The sequence below is a fragment of the Chlamydotis macqueenii genome, chromosome 2 (genome assembly GCF_036417535.1).
Source record: "Chlamydotis macqueenii isolate bChlMac1 chromosome 2, bChlMac1.mat, whole genome shotgun sequence".
NCBI lineage: Eukaryota > Metazoa > Chordata > Aves > Otidiformes > Otididae > Chlamydotis > Chlamydotis macqueenii.
In genome coordinates this window covers 59,599,552-59,622,072 of record NC_141557.1, presented here as the reverse complement: position 1 = coordinate 59,622,072, position 22,521 = coordinate 59,599,552, and the positions used below count along the sequence as shown (strand labels likewise).

Below are 22,521 nucleotides of genomic sequence, written 5' to 3'. Positions count from 1 at the left end.
TAAGAGAAAGATCTGACTCCATGTTCTGATCTTCAGAGTGAAGATATTCCACCTTCTCATTTACTGATGAGTCAAATGAGTTCTTGTTTATGGAAACATATTGGCTGACTTTCAGCTAGCTGGGATTTGATGGGGTTGTGCTGACTTATCTTGGCAGATGCCACTGACCAACTCCATTGTGCACAAAAGGGAAGTAGAAATGTCTCATTTATGAGCTTCCTGCCTACCCATAAAGACTGTCTTTACCTGAAAGATTGTAAGTCACACTGTAAAATAAAGATGCTGGGTCAATTCAGTGAAGGATAAAATTGACAAAACTGCTAGGAGCTCGTGAACATCCTGTGAGCCCAAAAGAACGGGTAAGAGAATTATTAACTAGTGAATTATCCATTCATTGCTGATTCTAATGCATATCATTTAAATTCTCTTCTGCTGTTTCTTTGTTGTTTGCAGACTCTTTTGAGAATTGAACACCTAGTCTTCTGAAATATCTGTAACATCATTATACTTGGAGAGAATTTGAAGTATGCAAAGATCAGGGTCTGTATTTCTTTATATTCAACAAATGGAGTTTAGGGTTATAGGAATGAGGTACTATATCAATATAAGCTTTGTTTTATTTAAAAAATTTCTCATATTGATAGCTTTTTATGCTACTTTGTCACCTATTCATGAAAAAAAACCTATCATTTCAAATCTGAGCAAAGAACCATTCTCTTGTGACTTGTGATTGAGAAAAAGACCTTAGCAGCTATGGGTAAACTCAGTGCTAATGCATTAAACATGCAGATGTAATGTATAGTGCTGCTCTAGAAAACGGTCTGACTTCACCTTTCTGTTACACTAGCATTTTGAGTAATACATTGCCATTGCAGAATAGCAATACATAGTGGAAATGACATATCTCCAGGGATTTTAAATAATTAATTTCAGCAGGAGGCCCTTTACTATTAATAGAACATTTTTCTTTCATTAAAGCAAAACCTGCTTGGATTTCATTAAATATACTTTTAATATAATAGATATACCTGATTATTAGGAAAAAAACCAGAGAGTTACAGTTGCATTGATATTAACAATGGTTTACATGCTTATCTGTGGTTAAAGTCCTGGATATTTAAAACATGTTTTATTCATGCCAGCTGCTATGGAATTTCTAAATACTGTCTGGCTGTTTTCTTTCAAATCATGAACAGTACTTTCCCATTCCCTACTGGTCAGTAAAATGTAGTTAAACCAGTCTTCAAATTAATCAGGAGGCTAGACAATTTACAGCACTGTCCGAAGGATGCCGTGGCAGTATGCTTGCCCAGCAAATGAAGGAAATAAATAAATAAATATGGCATTTTGATGCCATAACTACCATTACCATGTCTAATCCTAGGGTAAAGGTTTTCAAAGTGTGACTCAATGGGATAATTTCTTAGAGAAGAGTTATAAAATTGTTTTATGGCTCAAAACCAATAGACTTCTGATGGTAAAGTAAAATAGTTCATTTTATTTATCTTCTTTCAGACAAGATGAAAAGACATTTTAATCAGCATCTCTAAGAAAGTGTGAAAAGGAATGACACCTGACACCAAATAATTCTTTCATCTCTCAGGCATAGACATAAAGATCCCAAACTTAAGTGCTGAGGTCTGCAGAATTCAAACTGTAAATTAGGTGCAAATTCTTTACAGGAATGGCACTTAACCATTGGAAAACATGGCCAAAGGATATGGTAAACTTTCTATCATTTGAAGTCTTTAAAGCTAGATTAAATGTCTTTCTAGAAAATGTATTACAGTGCTGTCATTACTTTTTGGGTTAGCTGCAGAAAATAATTTGGTGAAATTTTATGGCCTCTGTTTAAGCAAGAGTGATCAAATTCTCTTGAGGCTTCTTGAAATACGATAGTTAACTAGATTCTACAGCAATAATATGATAGGTGGTGAAATTACAGCCTCACTGAAGTCTATGAGAATATTCCCACTCCCTTTAATGAGACCAAAATTTAACCTATAATTATAAAAATCTTTGATATATTCATTGCATTTAAGCTTGGGATTATATGAAGACTGCTTTTCTCCACTTCACTCATTTTATTCTATTGCTAATTTTATTTTGTATTTCAGATTGGTTTTAAATTAACTCTGCATGATCTACATTTTTAAGCATCTAGGAGTTTGCAAATGTTATCTCTTTTCAAGTAGCACAGAGTTCAAAATCAAAATAACAGAATGGGCTTGAAAAAATTCTGTTTCTTCTTGGTTTCATTTGCGTAAGGGTCAAATATTTCACCGATTATTTTCCACAGAAGATGAGTATTTCTACTGCTTGCCTCTAGTGAAGCTGGAAGATAGAGATCTGTACAGATAAATTTCCTGCATTATTCTCAGACTTACGAACAGCTGAGCTCAAGTCAAGATTTCCATAAAGCCTCAAAATTAAGTTCCCTTTGAATGGAGTCAGCCATTAACATAATGAATATGTAGTATTGTTGTGTGTAGCCTCTCTACCATAGCTATCCTTCCATACGGTCTTCTGAGCAGATATGAACTGGCTGCTGATAGTTGTTGTGAAAGTATATGGGATGGGTTTGGAACAGTGGAGACTTGAAGAAGTCACTCAGATCTAACTCTTTTCAGGAACAAAGAAGTCATTAAAATCTGTGACTCATAACCTGTTCCTAGAAATGGCTTTAAAGCAGGTATGAAGAATTGGAGATCTGTTGAGAACGCACAAGAATATCCTAGTACAGAAGCTGAGAGGCCCAGTCCAAGCCTGGTGACTACTAGCTTTATTCTATTGAAAAAGCATATCCTATTATTTGATTTTTTTTCTTTTTTTTTTCTTTGTAACATAGCTGATATAGCTTTGTGCAACAGCACAGAAATATTTCTGATCCAGATTCCACTCTTACTTTACTCTGGGAACACACACAGAAGCAGGAGGTATGAGTTCTGCACTAGGGATGCAACTGTTGCAGTTCTGTAAGGTACAATTTAAAGCCTACTGCAGTCAATAGAAGGCCTTTCATTGACCTCAGTGAGCTTTGGATCAGAGTACTAGGAAGCTTCTGTCCTTGGCTTTCTTAAAAGACGACTTTACTGGTGTGTGAATAGCGTTAATCATCCATGAACACTTGTTAAAGAGTGATCTGGTTTTCACGGTTTGGAAAATACCCTGCTGAAGCATAAAACCTTCTAATTAAGTCAAACAAAGTAAAACTTGCCCTCCATGACCTAAAGCTCAGCTCTTGAAATGTCATTTACTGGGATAATGCATTCCCTATCTGTTAGTCTGGGCTTTTTCTTGCCACGGGTGAAATAATGCAGCCTTGGAAGTGTGCCATGGTTACTAGTATTTGGTATTTTACTGGAGGAAAGAGACAGGATTTCTTACTAGCAAATGTTAATTTTTCCAACCTCATGGAAATAAGAGAAAATTGATCTCTGTCCCTGAATTTGTGTCATTTGGTTTTCCTGACACCTAAATCAACTGTATATCCTTAATCCTATCCTTGAGAAAACACTGGCATCACAAACAGGAACGTGTTATTTAATGTAGAACTAATTATTGATTTGTTTGTAGTCAGTGAATGTAGCAAACTGAAATATAAAAACCTTTTGATAGACTCTTTCCTACTACCTTTAGTCTTGACTGTCTTGGTATGTTAGGAATAAGGATCTAATTCTAATGACAACAGTTCACACTAAGTATTTGTCCTTGTCTGTTACTGTATGGATATACAATATTGTGGATATGTTTATTTCAAAGCTCACCTCAAATTCTGATTCATTGGACAGTAACTCTGATTTTATGTAAGCAATCAGTGGTCTGCCACCATTGGGTGAGGTCTTACAGAGTTCAATAATGAGTCTTTTACTGTATTTATATATAAGTGAAACACCCGAGAATCATGATAAAACTCCAGTTCACATAGTTCATATGGTAGCAATTTATTGCCTGGCCGCAGATTTTTTAAATCTCTGGCACTACAGGGTTATTACAGTAAGTTAGAAAGACAGGTATTCTAAGTATGAACTTGCTGTTAAGATCTCAAAAATACTGAGTGCTCTTGAACTGAAGCTTTGATGAGAAATATATCCTTCTTGTGACACTTTTATGCCATGTAGAGATGTGGAAGTGTGAGCAACAGCACCTGGCAAGCAAGCTGTCTTTCTCTAAAAGCAAGCAAACCAGCTGCTCATCAGGTTGGAGAAGGATTTAGCAGGAAAGAGAAGTCTACTCAAATGCTCATTGCTCAGATCTGCCAAGAGAAAACTCATACTTTATGATTTGTCCTCTGGATACTGAGAAAAACTGTATTTATATCTTCTCTTTTTCCAGACAACATGAAGAGTTTATATTTGAAAATAGGACTAATTTTCAAGATAACAATCTACTTAACAGATCCATTTCTGTTCATAACGGTTCTCTCATTTACAGAACAAAACAAAATCAACTTCCTTATAGAGAATAAACAAAATTTGGTAGAAATCTTCTGTTTCAGGATACAGTAGGGGTAGGATTTCTGAATTTGCTTTGTATGGGTCCCTACTTTCCCTGTTCTCTCATGTGCATCAGACAGATCGTCTCATTTAACAAGCCTCAAATGCATCTGCTTTCTTGATTACACAAACTAGCTATGTTTTAAGCACACTGGTTAGATTAGACACATTTTTACCCCAGTAGAGCAACACTAACCAAAATCTTTCTGGGTCTTCAAAGCCCGAGATAAGTAGCAGTCTCATAAAACACTATTAAAAAAATCATTAGGCCCCAAATGTAGGTAAGTTGATGCAAGGCTGAGATACCTAACTGTGTACATGTTTTCCAACTGGGCAAGGTGTCTCATCTGATCCCTTCAGAAAATAATTTATTTAGTTTTACAGTTGTTTAAATCAGTTAGCTATGACTCCATAGGAAACATGTAATACCTCTTCAAAATAGAAGCATTTAACAGCAGAAGGCAACCTAACTGTAGGTCTTTTTTAGCTTCTACTTAGCAGTAAGAGAAATAAATCCAAATGCAACAGCACGCAAGATAGATGCATATATGAAAATATACACTTTCCAACCTCCAAAAGCTGAAAAGTGTATACCTGTATATTTTTTAGATTATCTGACATTTTCCAAATTTTCTAATTTTATGACATTCTACTTCAATGTATCCAGGGTTAGAGTACTGAGAGCCTGGGTCAAATGACATTACAATGCACTGAAAAGGTTTCCTTTTGATGCCTTGAAACAATAACTGTGAGGGATCTATTTTAATCTTTAGGTAGATAAGACCATGACAGCCACTATCCTTCACCTTTTGGCTTGGTGAAGCTATATATTTCATTTGTTATTGGTTTTTGTTTTCTTCTTATGAACTATCAAATCCAGATTAATCCATCCCTTCCACCTGACTTTCCTGCTGACAAAACTGTTCTCATACCCTGCTGGAATCTCTGTGTTTGCAGATGTGACAACCAGGGAATGAAAACAGAGTGCTGGAATGACCACAGAGAGAAAGCTATCTGGAAACACTGATTGCTTCTCGCAGCACTCTCCTCAGTTATTTAAATAGTATTATATTATCTCAAAGGTTTGTAAACTGAGATACAGAGAAATGAAGTTCTGCCTGTGCTGTATGAAAAGCTAAATAAGCCAGCGCTATATGCCTTCAGTAATACTCTCTGTCTCAGAGTCCTGTCACACAAACACTTAAGCATCTGCTCATCTTTGCAGACAGCTCTTCTGATTTCACTGGTCTGCAGGGTAAATTCAAGATGCTGTAGGTTATCCCTCTTGGCTTCCAGCTGCTGCTCCAGAATGTGCAGGTTTACCCTAAGTCCCATGTTATCTACCAGCCCAGATGTCTCTGATGCCCTTGAGCATCTACAGTGACACCTCTATTAGCACAGCTGTTATCACACTAGAACGAGGATTTCAGAACAACATGACTTGATGCAACAGAGGGAGGTAATAAATTTTGATAATTCCTAGGACTGCGATCTGCAAGCAGAACACTATCTACTGCACTTTTCATTTCTTGAATTGCACTGATATCTTCAGAAGGGATGTAGACCATGGAGAAACAAAATGCTACAAGCTGCAAGTAATGGAACCAAACAACCTACAACTTACCTGCAGTACTATGTCCCGTCCATTCCGTGTGATGTTAACAGTATGGGGCTGTCCGTTAGCCATGTTTCTGTGGTCAACATCAATGTTATATGGCTCTTTCGTGCCTCCTAGACTGTACCGAATTTGCAGATTCCCTAGTGAAAGAAATGTGAAAAGCATCCTCAGGTATTTTAATCTTTATTCACCAGCTATTTTTCCCTCTTTATTTTCTCATACCATTTTACACTTAAATTGCTCTCAGAGTTGGTCTCTGCAGTAGGACAAGAGCTGGTGTTTGAGATTATAAACTACTGGGCTGAAAACTACTTCCAGTTTATTAACCTGGAAGTGTGACAATGACCAGCATCTCAAAACCAAAGTGTTTGCAAACACTCCAGATTGCAAACCAAACACATCGGAGCTATGCATTGAAAAACATGCACAATAGGTACAAATTTAAGCACGTCAAGTGGCACTTTATTGTTGAGATTATTGTCCTCCTAATTCTTTGAAGTTACACAAAGTATGATGTTTCCTAAAGAATAAACCATTGATATGCAAAGAATAAAAGCAAAATTACAACAAATTAACACTGATGCATAATCTACACAAAGGACTTTCTTGCTCGCAGACTTAATTGTTGTTGATGGGTGACTGTCTGGACTTTCATGGAAATTTAATAATATATGGTGAAACGAAAACCTCAGGTTATATTGTTAAAAAAGTATAGTCAGAAGTGATTAATGGATATTCGTGACATACTGACAGACAGATTTTTCTTTTCTAAACAAAAGTGAAGTGTCTGCTTTGCACAACAGATTTTAATATTTAATTAAAAGGAAGGATGTTTGGAAATGGAAATGTAGATCCCATTATTGATCAAAACTTGGAATATTCTGGCCCAAAAGAGCAGACCTAGAGCTTTACAGCTATAGTTTAGATGTCTGATGTAGGATTTGTCTCATGAACCTTCTTTCTTCTCCATGAACCGAAAAAATTGAGTGGAATGTGGAATGCTCATATTAAATTATCCAATAGAAAAGAGTGGTAGTTAAATTATCCTAATTGTGATTTTCATAGGGCACTAAGGCACTATTTGGAATCAAAATATATACAGTTTTAATACTGTAACAAAAAATGGTCCATATGCAATCTTCAACCATCACAAAAATGTTTAGGACCTTATATACTATGCTACATCCGCATTTTAGCCCCCTCAGCAGGTATCCAGATTTTCAGAACAGTACATTACACTTTCCATTGCCTACTGATGATATTGCCATGAATTCAGTGATTAAGGTGCCTACATGTGGATGCCTACTTGTCCCCTCCATAATGCTAGTTCGCAGCATGGATCTGACTGTTATAGCAGGTTTTTTGTTTGGTTTTTTTTTTTTTTTTTCATTTTCTTTTGAGGAGGAGGGTTGTTTAATGAAACCCCACTGAATTGAACAGTTACATCATTACAAAATCTAGTATAGGTTCAGGTCCCATATACTTTACTTTTACATGACAAGGGTGAAGAGACTTTCTCATTAGTTCAGACCTTCAGCTGATTGCCAGTCTGGTGTTATTATCAATCATGCCTTCAACTGAGAGAGTCCAGAGCAGTTGCTTACCAGATGGTTTGACAAGCACAGCCATGAAGTCCTGGGTATAGGAGCTGATGTACAATAGGACACAAGGGGACTTCGTGGTACTGAAGCTGAAGCTGAGCTCTTCTTTATTCAAGTTGAGGTTGGGCATTGTGGTCTCAGGATCTGCAGAACTCAAAAGTGTTCGACTAACTAAATCCTTCATGCTAGTCCCTGGGGAATGGAAGTTGTAACGAAGCCACATTCCCTCTTCAAAAAATGCTCCAACATCTTGAACATAAGAGAAAAAAAAAAAAGAAAAAGAGAAATTAAACTTGCTGACACCTTTTGGATGAAACACATTGCCACTGACTTAACCAGTCCTAATCTATACATGTTTCTACTGCTGCATTATTTAAGGACTTTGTCAATATTGTCAAGAGCCTCACTATTTTCCAATGAGAATGAAAAGGACAATCTCCGTTTTATTGGTGGGTACTTGTATTCATAGATCAAAGGAAAGACAGACAGAAAGTCTATACCTGTATCAGTACTACAGACCAGAAGAACCACGCTTTAGGTTTATTCTCATTGAGGTCTTGCAGCAGATAATGTTCCAAAAAAGGAGAAACAAGGAAGAGAGATTTAAGGGGCACAGTAAACAAATACTGTGAGGAAAAAGGAAAACCAGCAATTCTGAGCAGCAGATTTGAGTGAGTTTGGAAGGACCTCACAAAGGAATGATGGAGATTCCAGCACCTGAAAGATCTGAAATAGGATTGGACCCAATGCTAGAAGATTATCCACTGCTAGCACAATCCTTCATGAGAATTGCATAATCAGGGTGCCCCTATGGGCAATAAAATGAACTGGGGAGCTTGACTTAGTGGGGAGCAAGGCAAGAGACACCTGAACTGCAGCTCTCAGGAGGTGCTACTCAGACAAAATTTTCAAACCTATCTGAGACAAAAAGTCATGTTTCAATACTCCTGACATAAAATAAAACCACTTTTGGCAGAATTCACATTTTCCATTGAAAAAGCATTGTTATTACTTCTCATAATAATGCAGTCCTACTAATTTCTTAACATTAAAAATGTTGGATATCTGGAGAATTAGGGACACTTAGTGAACAATCCAGACTGAATGGAATTGTTATGTTTGTGAGCAGCAGGCTTCAAGGATATCACGGAGACTGCCTGTGAGAAAGTAATGAAGCCACCTGTGAGAAAGTAATGAAGCAACCTTGAGAAGAAGGAAAACAGCTGGTATACGTGACTGAAAACAGAACGTGAAACAGGGTGCAGGTGGAGAGGACCCTGTGCGTGAACAAAGAGACTTAACGAATCATATTTTAGCTAAGAACGCATGCATGATATAGTTAGCCAATTAGTAGAGAGCTTGCGCATGATGCAGAACTAGAAGGGCTATATTAACCGGGATGTATCAACAATAAATTGGCATTTGCTTGATCATATTGGTCGTGTGCAGTGTCCGTGACTTCCGCGTCAGCATAAAAACATAATTCAAGGTTAACATTCTTACAGCAAAGGCTGACTTTGACAGCCTCCTACGAGAATCACAGCACAGTTGCATACCATTGGTAGTGTATAACCTACTAAGTCTATTGGGGATCGCTGCACTGGCTTCCTATGGCAGTCATTCATTTAGTGACATTGTGGTCCTGGACAGGTTTTGCTGTCTGGGACAACATCATTAAAGGAAACTTCTAAATTTTATACAAACTCAATTAAGAAGGTATGTTTATGAACATTTCATAAGGGATTAAAGAATGATGAATAAAGATTATGTGCCTAGCATATGAGTACGGTATTTAAAGAATGGTTATAGGCAATACTTAGATGTGACTAGTCTTTAAACAAAATCTTTCATCATTTACTACCTTCCTACATGACGCAAAGTTGCCATAGATTCATACAAAATTGCCCATCAAAGCTTTTGAAAAATCAACACGCTAACTTTATTTTAAGAGAAAACTAAGTTTTATTCCCTTTCAGCATTTGGAGTCTTCACACAATTCTAAGCAAAGGCTTTATCTCAAAACATATGGAGCAAGATGTCAATTTTACAAGCTGTACAGTGAAAAAAGTCAGGAACGAGTCTGCAGACTTTATTCAGAGTAGCTAAGCAGAGAAAAGATAAAAAGACAGGTAAAATTATAATAGACTTTATCAATGCACCTTTCCAGAATTTTGCTAAATCTAGAGCTGGAAAAGCTTTGTGTTTTCCTGTTACTATACAAAAATTACCCAAAACTCAAATGTCATAGTCACTGTCACCATGCGGCCATATGAAACATGAAGTCAAGTTGTGGTCCCAAGGTGCTATAAACAATTAGATCATTCTGATAGATTTATAACTGCCATTTTATAGGAGAAACATTAAATCACCTTGAAACAGTTACAGGAGAGGCAATCCAGTATAACAGCTATATTTTGCAGTAGACTCAACTTAAATACTACTGGAGTAAAATGCAGGGCCCTATCCTGAAAATACTTCCACAACTTGTGATGTCTTTTGCCATTAATAGCAGTGTTGAAAATAAGCATTAGCATTTACAAATCTAAAGCAATATATACTGTAGCTCTAACTGTTTGCAAGACTGGCTTAAAAATATCCCTACAACTGCTAATTTATTATTCTTCAACCTCTGCTTGTAGCTCATGCAAGCTGCTTCTCGGGTAGATGCTGCATCAGTTATGCTGATGTGGCGCTGGCAGAGCTGCTCACCAGAGCCACCATGTTGGGTCCCAGCGTGCCAGGCAGCCCTGTTTTTTGACACTGCTGCTCTGCTGGTGGGGACCACAGCCCCAGTGGAGACACACTGTCATTGTTTAGCCCTGATTGGGACCAGACTACGCAGTCTCGCTCTCACTCCCCCCAGCCTCCAAGGGAATAGGGAGAGATAATATGAGAAACAAGGATTTGAGATAAGGACAGGGAAGAATTCTTAAAGTTACCGTCACAGGCAAAACAGACTCAACTTGGGGAAAACTGTTCATTTATTACTAAAACCAAAGCAGGATAATGAGAATGAGAATAAGATAACTTCCCCCCACCCCTCCCTCTTAACATTATCTCCACCACCTTCCCCCTCCGGAGCGGCAGAGGGGGAAACAGGGAATGGGGGTTACAGTCAGTTCACCACACATCGCTTCATGCCGCTGCTTCCTCATCAGGGGGAGAACTCCTCACATTCCTCCTCTGCTCCATCATGAGGTCCACCCGTGGGCTACAGTCCTTCGTTATCTACTCCAAGGTGGGTCATTTCTTCCACAGGGTGCAGTCCCTTCATAACAGCTGCGCCAGGGGACCCTCCACGGGCCACAGCCTCCTTCAGGCATCTGCCTGCCCCAGCATGGGGTCCTCCATGGGCTGCAGGTGGATCTCTGCTCCTCCGTGGACGTCCACAGGCTGCAGGGGGACAACCTGCTTCACCATGGTCATCACCACAGGCTGCAGGGGAATTCTGACCAGGAGCAGCATTACTCCTCCCCTTCCTTCTTCACTGACCTTGGCGTCGGCAACTGTTCCTCTCACAAGAAATTCTTCACAACAGGCAGGCAGACGCTGCTCAGGATCTCTTCACATTTCATCTCCTCTCCATTTCTTGCAGCCGGGCTGGGATGAGTCAGGTCCAGATGGCCGCCTGGTAGGAGGTCAGAGGGTGAGGCCTGCAAGGCCCACAAGGCTTGCGCCTCTCCCTCTCTGCCCCGACTCAGCTTCTTCACATCTTCTCTCCTCTTTTTTTGTCTGTTTTCCCCTTCTTAAATATGTTATCGCAGAGACGTTATCAGGGAACATTCTGCTACCAATTGGCTCGGCCCTGGCCAGCAGTGTATCTGCCCTAGGCCCGGCCGAGTCCACTGAACAAAGGGGAACAACTTCTAGCAGCTTCTTACAGAATCTACCGCTGTAGCCGAGAACATCCACGTACACATGCAGCATACCGATGTAAAACTACATTTGTCTCTGGCCTGTTTACTGCTTGGCATGCCTTTTATTTTCAGAGCGATCTTTAGGACTGCCTGCCACTATTCTTACCAAGGGCCTCACGCACTAGGAATACTGGGACCTTCAGTCCTGACCTCAGCACTGCTCTGGGGCTGAACTGGAAAACATGCAATGCATTTTCCACAGCTGTAAATGCTACAGATTGCTACTTTAAATGTTCATTACTAGAAAGAAAGCTTTAAGTAAATGGTGCTCCCTGAAATTGTAATGTTTTTTCTTCCCAAAAGGGTTTAACAACAGAATGTTCTGTATGCTTAACTTGATTTGTGCTGAGAAAATAATTTTCAGTATAGCTTTGTTATTACAGGCATACAAGCTATTGTAATGAGCCTTCAAATTCCCCTCACGTGCACACCACGTCTTTCAAGAGGAAGCATAAGAGGAAGGTTCACTTTGGCTATATGAGTGGATTAGGCTTTCAACAGGAAGAGCCTAATATTGAATTCCCTCAAGTTCTAGCTCAGCAAAGAGTCTGATGCACATGATTACTCTATTTACTGAATGAGGCTGAAGTCCTCGCAGCAGGACTGCAAAGTGCTCAGTAGCTTACAGGAGCAAGCTCTTTAAACGATTAGAAAATATTAGAAAAAGCTAAAGGATAATTTTGTCTATATAGAACACAGGTATAAGATGAATTGGAAATGTGGAGGGCTGATCAATGAAAAAACTATCTACTTAGAGGTCACAAGCATATAATTTTCCTGAAGCTCTGATAGAAGGAATATCGAAGTCCTTCATTCAGAAAACCATTCAAGCTGCCTGAATAAAATGGGTAAAATGCAGCACAAAACCTTACTGCTGATATGTAGATGATATTTGCATGCACCACCCTCTGCTTTCTTTTGTAATATTAAAAAGGCTATCTGAAAAGATGAGTCTTGGGAGATCATGCGTAAGGCATAGTGAAGGGTTCCTCTGCAAATTGCCCTTTTGAGGCAGAAGCCTTGGGGAAATGAATGTGGTGGTAACAGATCAGTTTTCCTTGCAAAACAGTACCTATTTCTACACCAATGTGCAACACACAGTCATCCTCTATTGACAGACTCTTCAAATACATACAGTCTGGGCTTGCTTTGTAGAGGAACACAGACCAAGAATTGCGGATCATCAGAAATTATTTTAGTAAGGAAGATGCATATCCCCAGTGTGAACTGCTCATATTTTACAAAGCTGTCCAGCTTCAATTTGAAAAAGGATGAAGCAAAAGCTAATCCAAAACTTCCACACAAAATATAATATGTACCCAGAACTACGAAACTTATTTTGAAGGTTACAGTTCTTTAGTTGTCTCCCCAGTCTCCCTCTCCCCACTCAGCTACTTTTACTTTTGTACACTCTCATTATGGCTGGGATCAAAAGTATTGAAAGACAAATACCTACAAAAAATCCCATTTCTCTTGCAAAAATCCCACAATCTCATGACATTTCTGGGCTGGTGTTGTAGGCCTAAGAACCTGATTCTCCTTTGCTGCTGGTTTAACATCAGTGAAATGTCAGTGTTTGTTCTTCTCTTCTCAGGTAGTTTGGTAGCTGTACACTCAGTCACACTCAGAACTTGTCTTCTTTCTCCATTACTTTTTCCTCATCTGTGAAGAGCATTGTCAGCATTGCACAGGTGTGACTGAACACAGCTTTAGCAATATTTTCTATCTGGAGAAATGTATAAAAGATACAGAATTCAGCAGGCTATACAGAAATTGAATTGGCTCTGTGCTGAGAGTTGGGATAGGAACATTAATAGCGATCGTCATGAATCAATATACTATTCCTAATATATAAAGAAACAATGGATCTGGTGAGCTACCAAAAAAACCCGACACTGCAAAAAATCCAGTTTCAACACAGGAGATTTCAAGAGTGGCACCATAAGAGGTGGAATCTACCTTCTGCAGTAGGACAGCCAGAGATACTGGCTCACAACTGCCATTTCACATATTTCCAAGTAAACTTAAGACCTGGCTTGTTTCACCTTTCACCTGGGGACCAAGGAGAAAGTAATGCTGGTTACGTCTCTGGTATTACTGTATTAATCTTATTAATGGCAGTAACAGGGTAAAATCCCTGCCTTACAGAAGCTGGAGACAAAATCCTGACAACTATGAAGCCTGGCTAGGAAACATAAGAAATGCAGCAGAGAAAGATTCTCGCTCCTTTGTTTCACAAAGCTGACAGAAATGCCATCTTAGAGTTGTAAGTATGTCCTGTGTGGAGGCTCTAAATGCCTTTTTGGCCCTGCTCAGATTCAGTAAGTTAAAAACATTACTCTGTGATGCTACTTGCCAATGCTCAGTGCTATGTCTTCCTCGCATGGAGTTCTGGACGTAAAAAGCAGTATTTTTAAAATCCTAAGCAAGGACAGTCACTGGAGGCATTCTGACACTCGGTGTGTCTACAAAGCTTGTTAGGGCAATTTAGACAGCTGAACAAAACCTCTTTCCTGGTCCATAATTTTATCTTCTTTTTGATTTCTCATATGGTAACAAATATTGAAGAGAGATTAACTAGAGCTTGCTTGTCTGGCTTGTGGCTAAAAATGTGCTAGAAATTGCAACTATTTCCAGGCTGTGGTCACAAAGATTAAGGCTATTTGCTGAGATACATCCTGGCCATAGGGCACCAGTAAAGGGTCAGAATGTCTCAGCTGTTGATCTGGGAGAGAATTTACTTGGAGTGCTCTGAAGATAGCAATGCTTGCAATTTATCTGGTTATCTCACTCAACTTTTTATTCTACCTTAAAGTTCACACTATTCAGTTTGTGAAACCAAGAATTGGAGATTTATTTGTTTTGTCCTACATCCTCAAATCTCATATTTGGACTGTTGTTAACATAATAATTTGTAATGCATGTTTGAATTTTCTGCATGTGGAGAAAAATACCAAAATACAACAACTGCTTGTTGGCATTAATAGAATAAAAACTCACTGAGGGTTTGCTTCTGCTATTTGAATCTATCAGTACTCAATATAAAAAAGCTTTCTTTAACAAATGACCATCAGAATCATGGGATATGTAAAATAATGTGTACCAGTGAAATTATGCTGCCTGGTCATAAATCCATACTGCTATCTTCAGTAGAACAGGATGAGCGCCACAGAATATGGGGTTAAGCCACTTAATTCATTGCACTTTCAAGCCTCCCTAGTCAATGCTAATAGGTAGATTCTGCCAGGAAGCAGTTTGGCATAAGTAAGGCTGAGCTCTGAACTTTCTTCACAAGAAACACTATTTCTACCTCCATTAACCATATGGAGAGCCCAGGGCAACAAACCTCCTAGAATAGCCCTGTAAAGCTGGTGCCTTTAGTTCTACATTGTTATACCTGGACAGAAGTGCACACGCCAAGGCAAGCCTAAAAATGTTGGGAAAATCTCAGTTGCATTTCATTTGCCACTGATGATTACTATAGAACTTTCTATAGCTACAGCCATCTTAACTGATGTCTAGGACAGCAGGCTTAGAATAAGGGAATGGCAACCAGTGCTCTGTGTTCTCTGCCAAATCTAAATGAAAAGCCAACTCCCTTTCTAATAAATATCCATAATGGTTAAACCTGCCTCATCAAATAAAACAGGATGGAAGACAAAAAATGTAATGTCAAATACACAACAGACCAGGTTTCATTATTTCCTGCCAGGAAGTCTTTGAAGGTGCTCTCTAGGTAACCTCAGAGAAAAACTTGCAGCTTTGCAAGAGTCATTTGAGAAATATTAGAGATTGCCATTTGATGATTGCACAGCATTCAGAGAGACAACTTTGATAGGTGAGATCTGGCTTCAGTTCCTTCCTGTACCATAGGTATCCACTCTCAAAATAAGCAGTTGCTTGCTTCCCTCATTATCTTACTCACTTTCTGCATTACCACAATAAAAACATCTTCTTGCATTACAGAGCTAACGTAAGGATAAATACCTTATTAGCTTGTGAGGTGCCAATAATACTCCAATAGCATACAGGTGTATTAATATTGCACATGGCTGTCTACTGTGAGGACCTCGTATCTCTCAGCTGCCTTTGCACAGGCACGCAGCAGCTGGCAATGTTGCTGAAGCTGCTCTACTCATCTTTCATATAACATCTGCATTCAGTGAGCAATGACATCAGAGCAGGCCTCTTATAAATAGCTGACAAAGAAATTGAAAGTTTGTCACATTTTCTGAGCCAGGGCTTAGTATTTTTTAACTTACTACCTTGATTTACTTGCTTTCTGTATACAGAAGAAGAAATTGTTGCATTTTATAAGTAGTTTATTATGGATGGTAACTGTACCGGCAAGTTCAATTTATAATCAGGTTGGTATCTCTTTGAGATATGTAAGTAGTACAAGGAAGGATTTTTTTTTACTTTAACAAGAATTTTTTTTTCCAATAAATGAATTATTGCAACTTAAGTGAAATAATTTTCAAAGCACTAGACCACAACTGTACATGTTTAATAAGGCAGCATTGACAGGACAGCAGAATGAAGTAGCTTTACTTTTTTTTTTTTTTTGTGTGAGTATATATATTTACTCAATAGAAGCTAAGACTCAAGTTCCTGAAGTGTGATTGTACAAGTAGGAAAACTTGACTGCAGCATTCAGACTAACCAGACTGGGAGCTTAGCATTTCCAACTCAAGGAATATATAACTTTCGGCTAACAGATCATGATCATGTCATGTATAGCAGAATTTTTTAGGGAGTGGGAGGGAATGTTGCCTTGATTTTCCAGGTTCTTGGAATATGCACAATGAAAACTAAGCAGTTAGTTACATTAAACCACTTGAACAATCACCTCCCAATTACTTAGAGCAAAGCAATGAAATGTATCTGCAGTCAGCAAAGTGAAGGGAATTGAATGGGTATAACCAGGGCAGAAATTGGAGATGGACAAGTACCATTCAAAGAGTCTGTGGAAGGATGCAGAGCTGCTTCACCCATGTCATTAGTACTGTATGCTTGCCCTTTGTATCTAGAAAATACATCAAGTCTTTTCTCGTGAACCAAGAGGACATGGTACAAGATTCCAGGAGCTGCAATTAGAAAATGTAGGATGCTCTTCTTTCACAAGTCTAGAGAGTTTGACAACATGCACAACATGTTCCAGTGTTTTACTTGATTTAAAAGGCTTGATGCAAGTTAAATTTACAATTGGAAAATTTATAGGCTGAAAATAAAGTGTTTTTAAAACCTCATTATCAGCACTGTTTGTTACAGAAGTTTTACAATTATTTTAATCACAGGATGCTCCAAAAGCAGTCTATTTTGTGTTTCATTTATCCTCTAACTTTATCTCAATACCTGTTGTTTCTACAGAGAAGCCAATGAAGCCACCCACACATAAATCATACTTGGGGATATTATAGGTGAAAACATTACTTTTCAGCATTAATAGATAGGAAATTGTTAACTTGATTTCATACATAAGGTTTTAAGGATTTAGAGAGGTATTTTTAGCTTGGTATAGGTTTGATATTTAAAGTAGAGATCTGATGTCATGTTTAAATGGCACAATACCGTATGGTGCAGAGATCCCCATGCTAGCATGAGTGCCTTTGCACTACTCGGTGCTGCCCAGTAGCAGTAGCTTGCAGCAAATTTTACTGCGTGCCCAAAGTATCACTGTCAGAGCTCGGAGCCTTTGGCAGGACTTGGGGGCTAATAAGGAGAATTAAGAGTATAATAGTACTACTGTTGCTATGACAGTGCTTTATGAGTCAAAAATGACAGTCAAAATGAGGGTTTGTATGTGCTAGGTTCTCAATTATTCCCTTAATTATATTTTTAATTCTGTTAGCTCCACATCCAGGAAAAAGAAAACTCTTGGCTTAGAGCTAGTTTTGGCAGAAGTTTGGAGTTTATCTATCCAGAAGAGAAACAGAAAAACACACATGATGAGTTTTGGCAATATAGAAAAAAAAATGAGTTCACTTAATATGGCATAGTAATAATTCTTTTATTTTTCTTTTTTTTTTTTCTTTTGAGTTAACATATGTGATCTGTAAGAGACTTAACCAGTTCCAGCCTGAATGGGTTTCCCGTAATGTAACCGTGCTAGCAAACAGAAATACTAAAGTTCCATGCATTACCATTCTTCAACTCACAACAAACCATTTCTATATTAACTGAAACCAATGTACTCATATTCCCAGGGGTTACTGTACGTACAGTCCTGAATGTAATGGACATGTTTTATAATTTGTCTTTGAAGCAACACAGCATAGTGAAACTTGATGGCATGTGTTTCCATAGTAAATCAGTCTCTTAAAATCATTGATTTTGAAAATTCAGAGCATAGTTTAGGCATTTCCAAAGGACTGACATAGATGGGGGAGTTCTGTACATTCCTTACTCTAGCAATTTCAATCTCTAACCCAGTTTGAGCCACTAAAAGATTTGATCTGGTTATGGATGGATAACATTTTAAATCCAAATGCTAAACTCCCAATTTGTAAGATATTAAACCCAAAACTCACACTTATGTATCTCCAAATATGTTTCTGAATAAGACTAGGTAGCTTTTTTTTTTTAAATGCATGTTTTTTCTAAAGAAGTAACCATGACATTGTGCAAGTAGGAGTTCATTGTTCAACAGATCAACACTACGAAATGTACTCTGCCAGACCTGCTATGAGCACAGATGTTTCTGATGCATTTTGTTGTGTTATTTGTTTTAAATAGGTAACAGATATTAGTACTAATTCTCATGTGGTGTTAAAACATCACATTTCAGTCCTGGATGTATAATTTGACTTGTTTGAAGAAGTACTAAACAAAATTTACTTGTTTAATTAATAACAGCTGAAGCATTGATTCTGTTGTGTTTTTTTCTCAGGCAGATATTTCTCCCATACTCTGCCTCCTGCACTAAAGCATTTACCTTTAATGCAAAATGGTCCATCGTAGGCAGTTCTGGAGCAGTCACAGGAGTAGCCGTTGTATTTCTCGACACATTTACCACCATTTGCGCAGTACATCCCATAGCTTGTGCAATGGCCAGAGCAGCCAGGCTTCACCCCTGGAGTGACTTTTGCTCTCTCCTCCAGGTCCAGTGTCACACCGTTCATCCTTAATGAACGAATGCAACCTAGGAAGCCTTGCTGGCCTCCTGCAGCACCTGAGAGGGAATGTAAAATTGTGAGACTGAACAGATTTTATTGTTGTTGCTTTATATGACATATCCTGCTAAGCTTGTGAAAACGGCTGGAAATAAGTAACTTCTTTTTAAAGACAAGGAATTGCCATGTTGTTATGACATTGAAATCAATGAAACCTAAGCTCTCAGACCATATCATAAGTAAGCATAAAGTTTGCTTTACACTGATGAGATAGTAAAGATTCTAGCCCTCCACTGTGAGACTTCATATCTTTTAAACTTCAAGATTTTTAGAGATAACAGTGGCTTGGCTTACTCTCCATATGAATAGTGATGATGGATGCTAATAATAATGCTATAATATGTTATGCAGTGTTACACTTTACAAAGTCACGATGGGGAAAGAAGGAAAAGATTTAAATTCCTATTCTCTGTTGCAATAGGAAATATGTCCATTTCCAAGCAATATCATGTACATTGTTTAGTTGTCTGAGTATAAGGTGAAGGACATCAAACTGAAGAGTTACATTTGAAAATTTGCATTGAAACGGCTTCTCTTAGCGGTGAATAAGAACTACTCCTTTTTCCCCTGAGTAGACACTTGCTGAAAAATGTGATTTCAGCTAGGAAATCTTACCTGGGGCTGGATTAGAAAAAAAAAACAAACAACCCAAGCCACCAAACCCTAAAATATGCAAGCAAATAACAATGAGTGGCTGTCATCCTTTCTCCTCATATTCTTGTCTCTTTGATTACTGCAGTGCTACAGGTGCTGAAGAGTCCCTGAGGAGATCTGAACGCTCATCACCACAGAGCACAGAGGCTGATACTTATCTGAGTGAAGAAGAGGACTAAATACAAACCAAAGAGAGAGGGCTTCTTCAAATCAACTGCTGGTAACTGGATGATTTGGGGTACAAGGAGGCAATGCTCGATCTCTGCTGAGGGCGTTCTGGTGTGGTTCAATTCTTGTCAACTCTTATACACTGGAGTGATGAAAAAGACCCCAATGCACCTAATTTCCTTCTTTCCCCTCCTGGTGACTGTCCTAGCCTGTAAGACATGAGGTCATCATCCCTCAGGCTCTCTTGCTTGCCCAAGGAATAGATATTTATTCTACAGAAAGTAGAACAGGAGGCACCAAAACAGACGCCTCTTGTTTGATATTACTCTCCAAGCCCTGATGTTCAGAGTGTTCATGTGGGACACTCCAACTCAGATTGATTATCTGCCTCACTCTGCGTAAGGATTTAAATATGTTCTTTGAGAAGTATGCTCCAATCACAAAGTTATATGAAATGGATGTGATTCAGAAAAAAGGAAAAATCTGTTGCAGATTTGGAGCAATTTTCAGCAATAAAGGTAGTAGGTATTCCAAAATATTGTTGGTGTTGCAGCTAATTCAAAACTACCAATAAATATAATCATTATTAACAATACTACAAGAACTCAGGCTGGGAAAAAAATCCATCTTTTCCTGTTTTCAGCGAAAGGCTTGCTATTTCTTTTAAAAGGTTAAGGCTCCCTCTTTTAAACAAACTTCACATTTCAGCTTATTTTGAAACTGCCTTTTATTGGAATCACAGTCAACAGTAAAGGAGAATTTGAGCTTGTAAATAATGACTGCGCATCTGGTGACACATTATACACAGTTTGCAGTGTCACTGTGCTGTTTACTAAGGCAGTGAAAGCTTTAAACATAATTTTAATTAATTTCTGCTGTTGAACCCTGACTAACATGGGGAAAAAAAGAGATAATATCTTTTTTCCTTCCCTCCTTCCCTCTTCTCCTGTTAACAGATATGCAGATAGGTATCCAGAGAGGTGCTTCTTTGCTCAACATTTTGTGCAGTTCTGATTCCAGCTAATGGCACTTGGCATGTCTGCACTTTGCAGCTTTGGGGTAACAGTCAGAGAAACACAAGTGCTGCCGCAATAGCCTGTCCAAAATGTAGTGGAGACCAGCAGCTTCAGAAAGCAGCTGGACTAACTTGGTTCCATTTTTGTAACACTGTGTGATGCTTTCCTACATTGAATGAGCAAACAGCCGATGTGACTAAAGAGAAAACACCTCAGCTGTGAACGCAAAAGCATGAGCAATACTCAAACCTAAAGAGGCTGAAAAGTGCTGCTGAGGCTAGGCTGGGCACTGCAGGCACATGGAGTCCTGGCAAGAGCTATACTGAATTTTTCACTTCTGTGGTGAATAAGTGTGTGTGTGTGAGAGGGACACTCGGCAAAAAAAGGAGTTTGGCACTACTGCCTGCTACAGGCACTTTCAGCCAAAAGCTGAAGGTGGGGAAAGACAAAAACGACAAGTTGCCAGCACAGAATACTTTTGTCTTAGTTGATCTTCTTATTTCTGTAATTATGGACATGCTGTCTTCGTCTCTTTTTTTGTCTTTTTTTTTTTTTTCCTCCCTCTGCTGTCATGCAGTGCTTCAGGAGCGTAACTTCCCACATTAAACTAACTGCTGCTGGCAAGAAATGAGGCAAAGACTCTTCAGCATGTGAGAGCAAAGCCTGGTTACCTGCTCTGAATCTTACCAACATAGAGCTGACTGTACAATTCCAGCCGCGTGTGTCCTTCTGTTGGTGCTTTCCGGACCTCCAGGGGGAACTGGTCTACCTGCAGGCTGGCCTGCTTGACATTCCTCTCAGCATTGACCCGATGCCACTGGTCATCATTGAGCTGATTGGGAGACTTGACGATGATTTCCACGGGTCCATTTCCAACATCAAATGAAAAGGAAACCTCTGTAGCAGCTGAAACACCAAGCAAAAGGGAACCAATCTTAGGTTGTAAACAAATTCATTTATACTTCATAAAAGAAAGGAGTCATATTTACTAGAAATATGCACTGCTCAGACACCTTTCAGAACTTACAAGGACATTCAGTTCCTTCTCACTTAAGCAAGAGTTAAAGTATTTCCAAGGAAGCCATGGTGAAAAGTTTCTACAGCATGTGATGGAAATCAAATAAGTTTGACTTGTAAAATTTAACCAGAATAATTTATATTCTTGAAGAAGATTTTTTATTTCCACTGATAATTTCAATAATATTGGAAAAACATGTTCACCAACTTTTAGACGAAAACATCATCAGAACCTGAAACAATGATGTTGATTTTTTTTTTTATTTTTGCAGCTTTCCAGTTTACATATGTTTTTTTTTTTTTTAGGGAAATACGCATTTTGATAAAACATTCATGCAGAAGAAGTCTAATTTTTTTTTTCCTTTGAGGAGCAATTAATTTTTATAATGAACTAATAATGTGGTGGTAATGACCTATGTGAAATTTTATGACTGAAAAAGAAATGGATTCTTAGCAAGAGCTACAGTGCTCTATTTACAGTGGATGATTCAAAACATGTTTAGAAATGTTACAAATATCCATTAGGCTCTACTAATGGATATTTGGTCACCCTCAGCAAACTATGTAATTGATACTTATTATTAAACAAGGACTGTGATTAATAATATAGATGATTTTGGAATGAAGAAATATAATTTTTACTTTCCTACTTTGACTATATAGTTTGAGGCTGTAAATTATATTATGGTGGCAAAAAATCAGATGAAAGGGTTACCGGAAAATGGATTATCAACCACAGCATTCACAAAGGACGATACCAAACAGAAGTAAAGACAACTAAGAGTTCAATATCATTTGTTTTTCTTACACATAAATTAAAAAAGCTGCAGTGCTCTTTTAATTCTTCTGAAAAACCTTGGGT

At 38.4% G+C, this 22,521-nt stretch overlaps 1 protein-coding gene across 1 annotated transcript in view; it reads right to left on the bottom strand.

The window, feature by feature from the left end:
* Positions 1-22,521, bottom strand: part of CNTNAP2 (contactin associated protein 2) — a 1,234,090-nt gene that overhangs the window by 71,882 nt on the left and 1,139,687 nt on the right. The window contains exons 17-20 of the mRNA XM_086743072.1: positions 21,330-21,548; positions 18,567-18,803; positions 7,719-7,964; positions 6,121-6,254 (exon numbers count right to left, since the gene is read on the bottom strand). Of these exons, the coding sequence (XP_086599198.1) occupies positions 6,121-6,254; positions 7,719-7,964; positions 18,567-18,803; positions 21,330-21,548 (836 nt within the window). The remainder of the gene's footprint in view (positions 1-6,120; positions 6,255-7,718; positions 7,965-18,566; positions 18,804-21,329; positions 21,549-22,521) is intronic.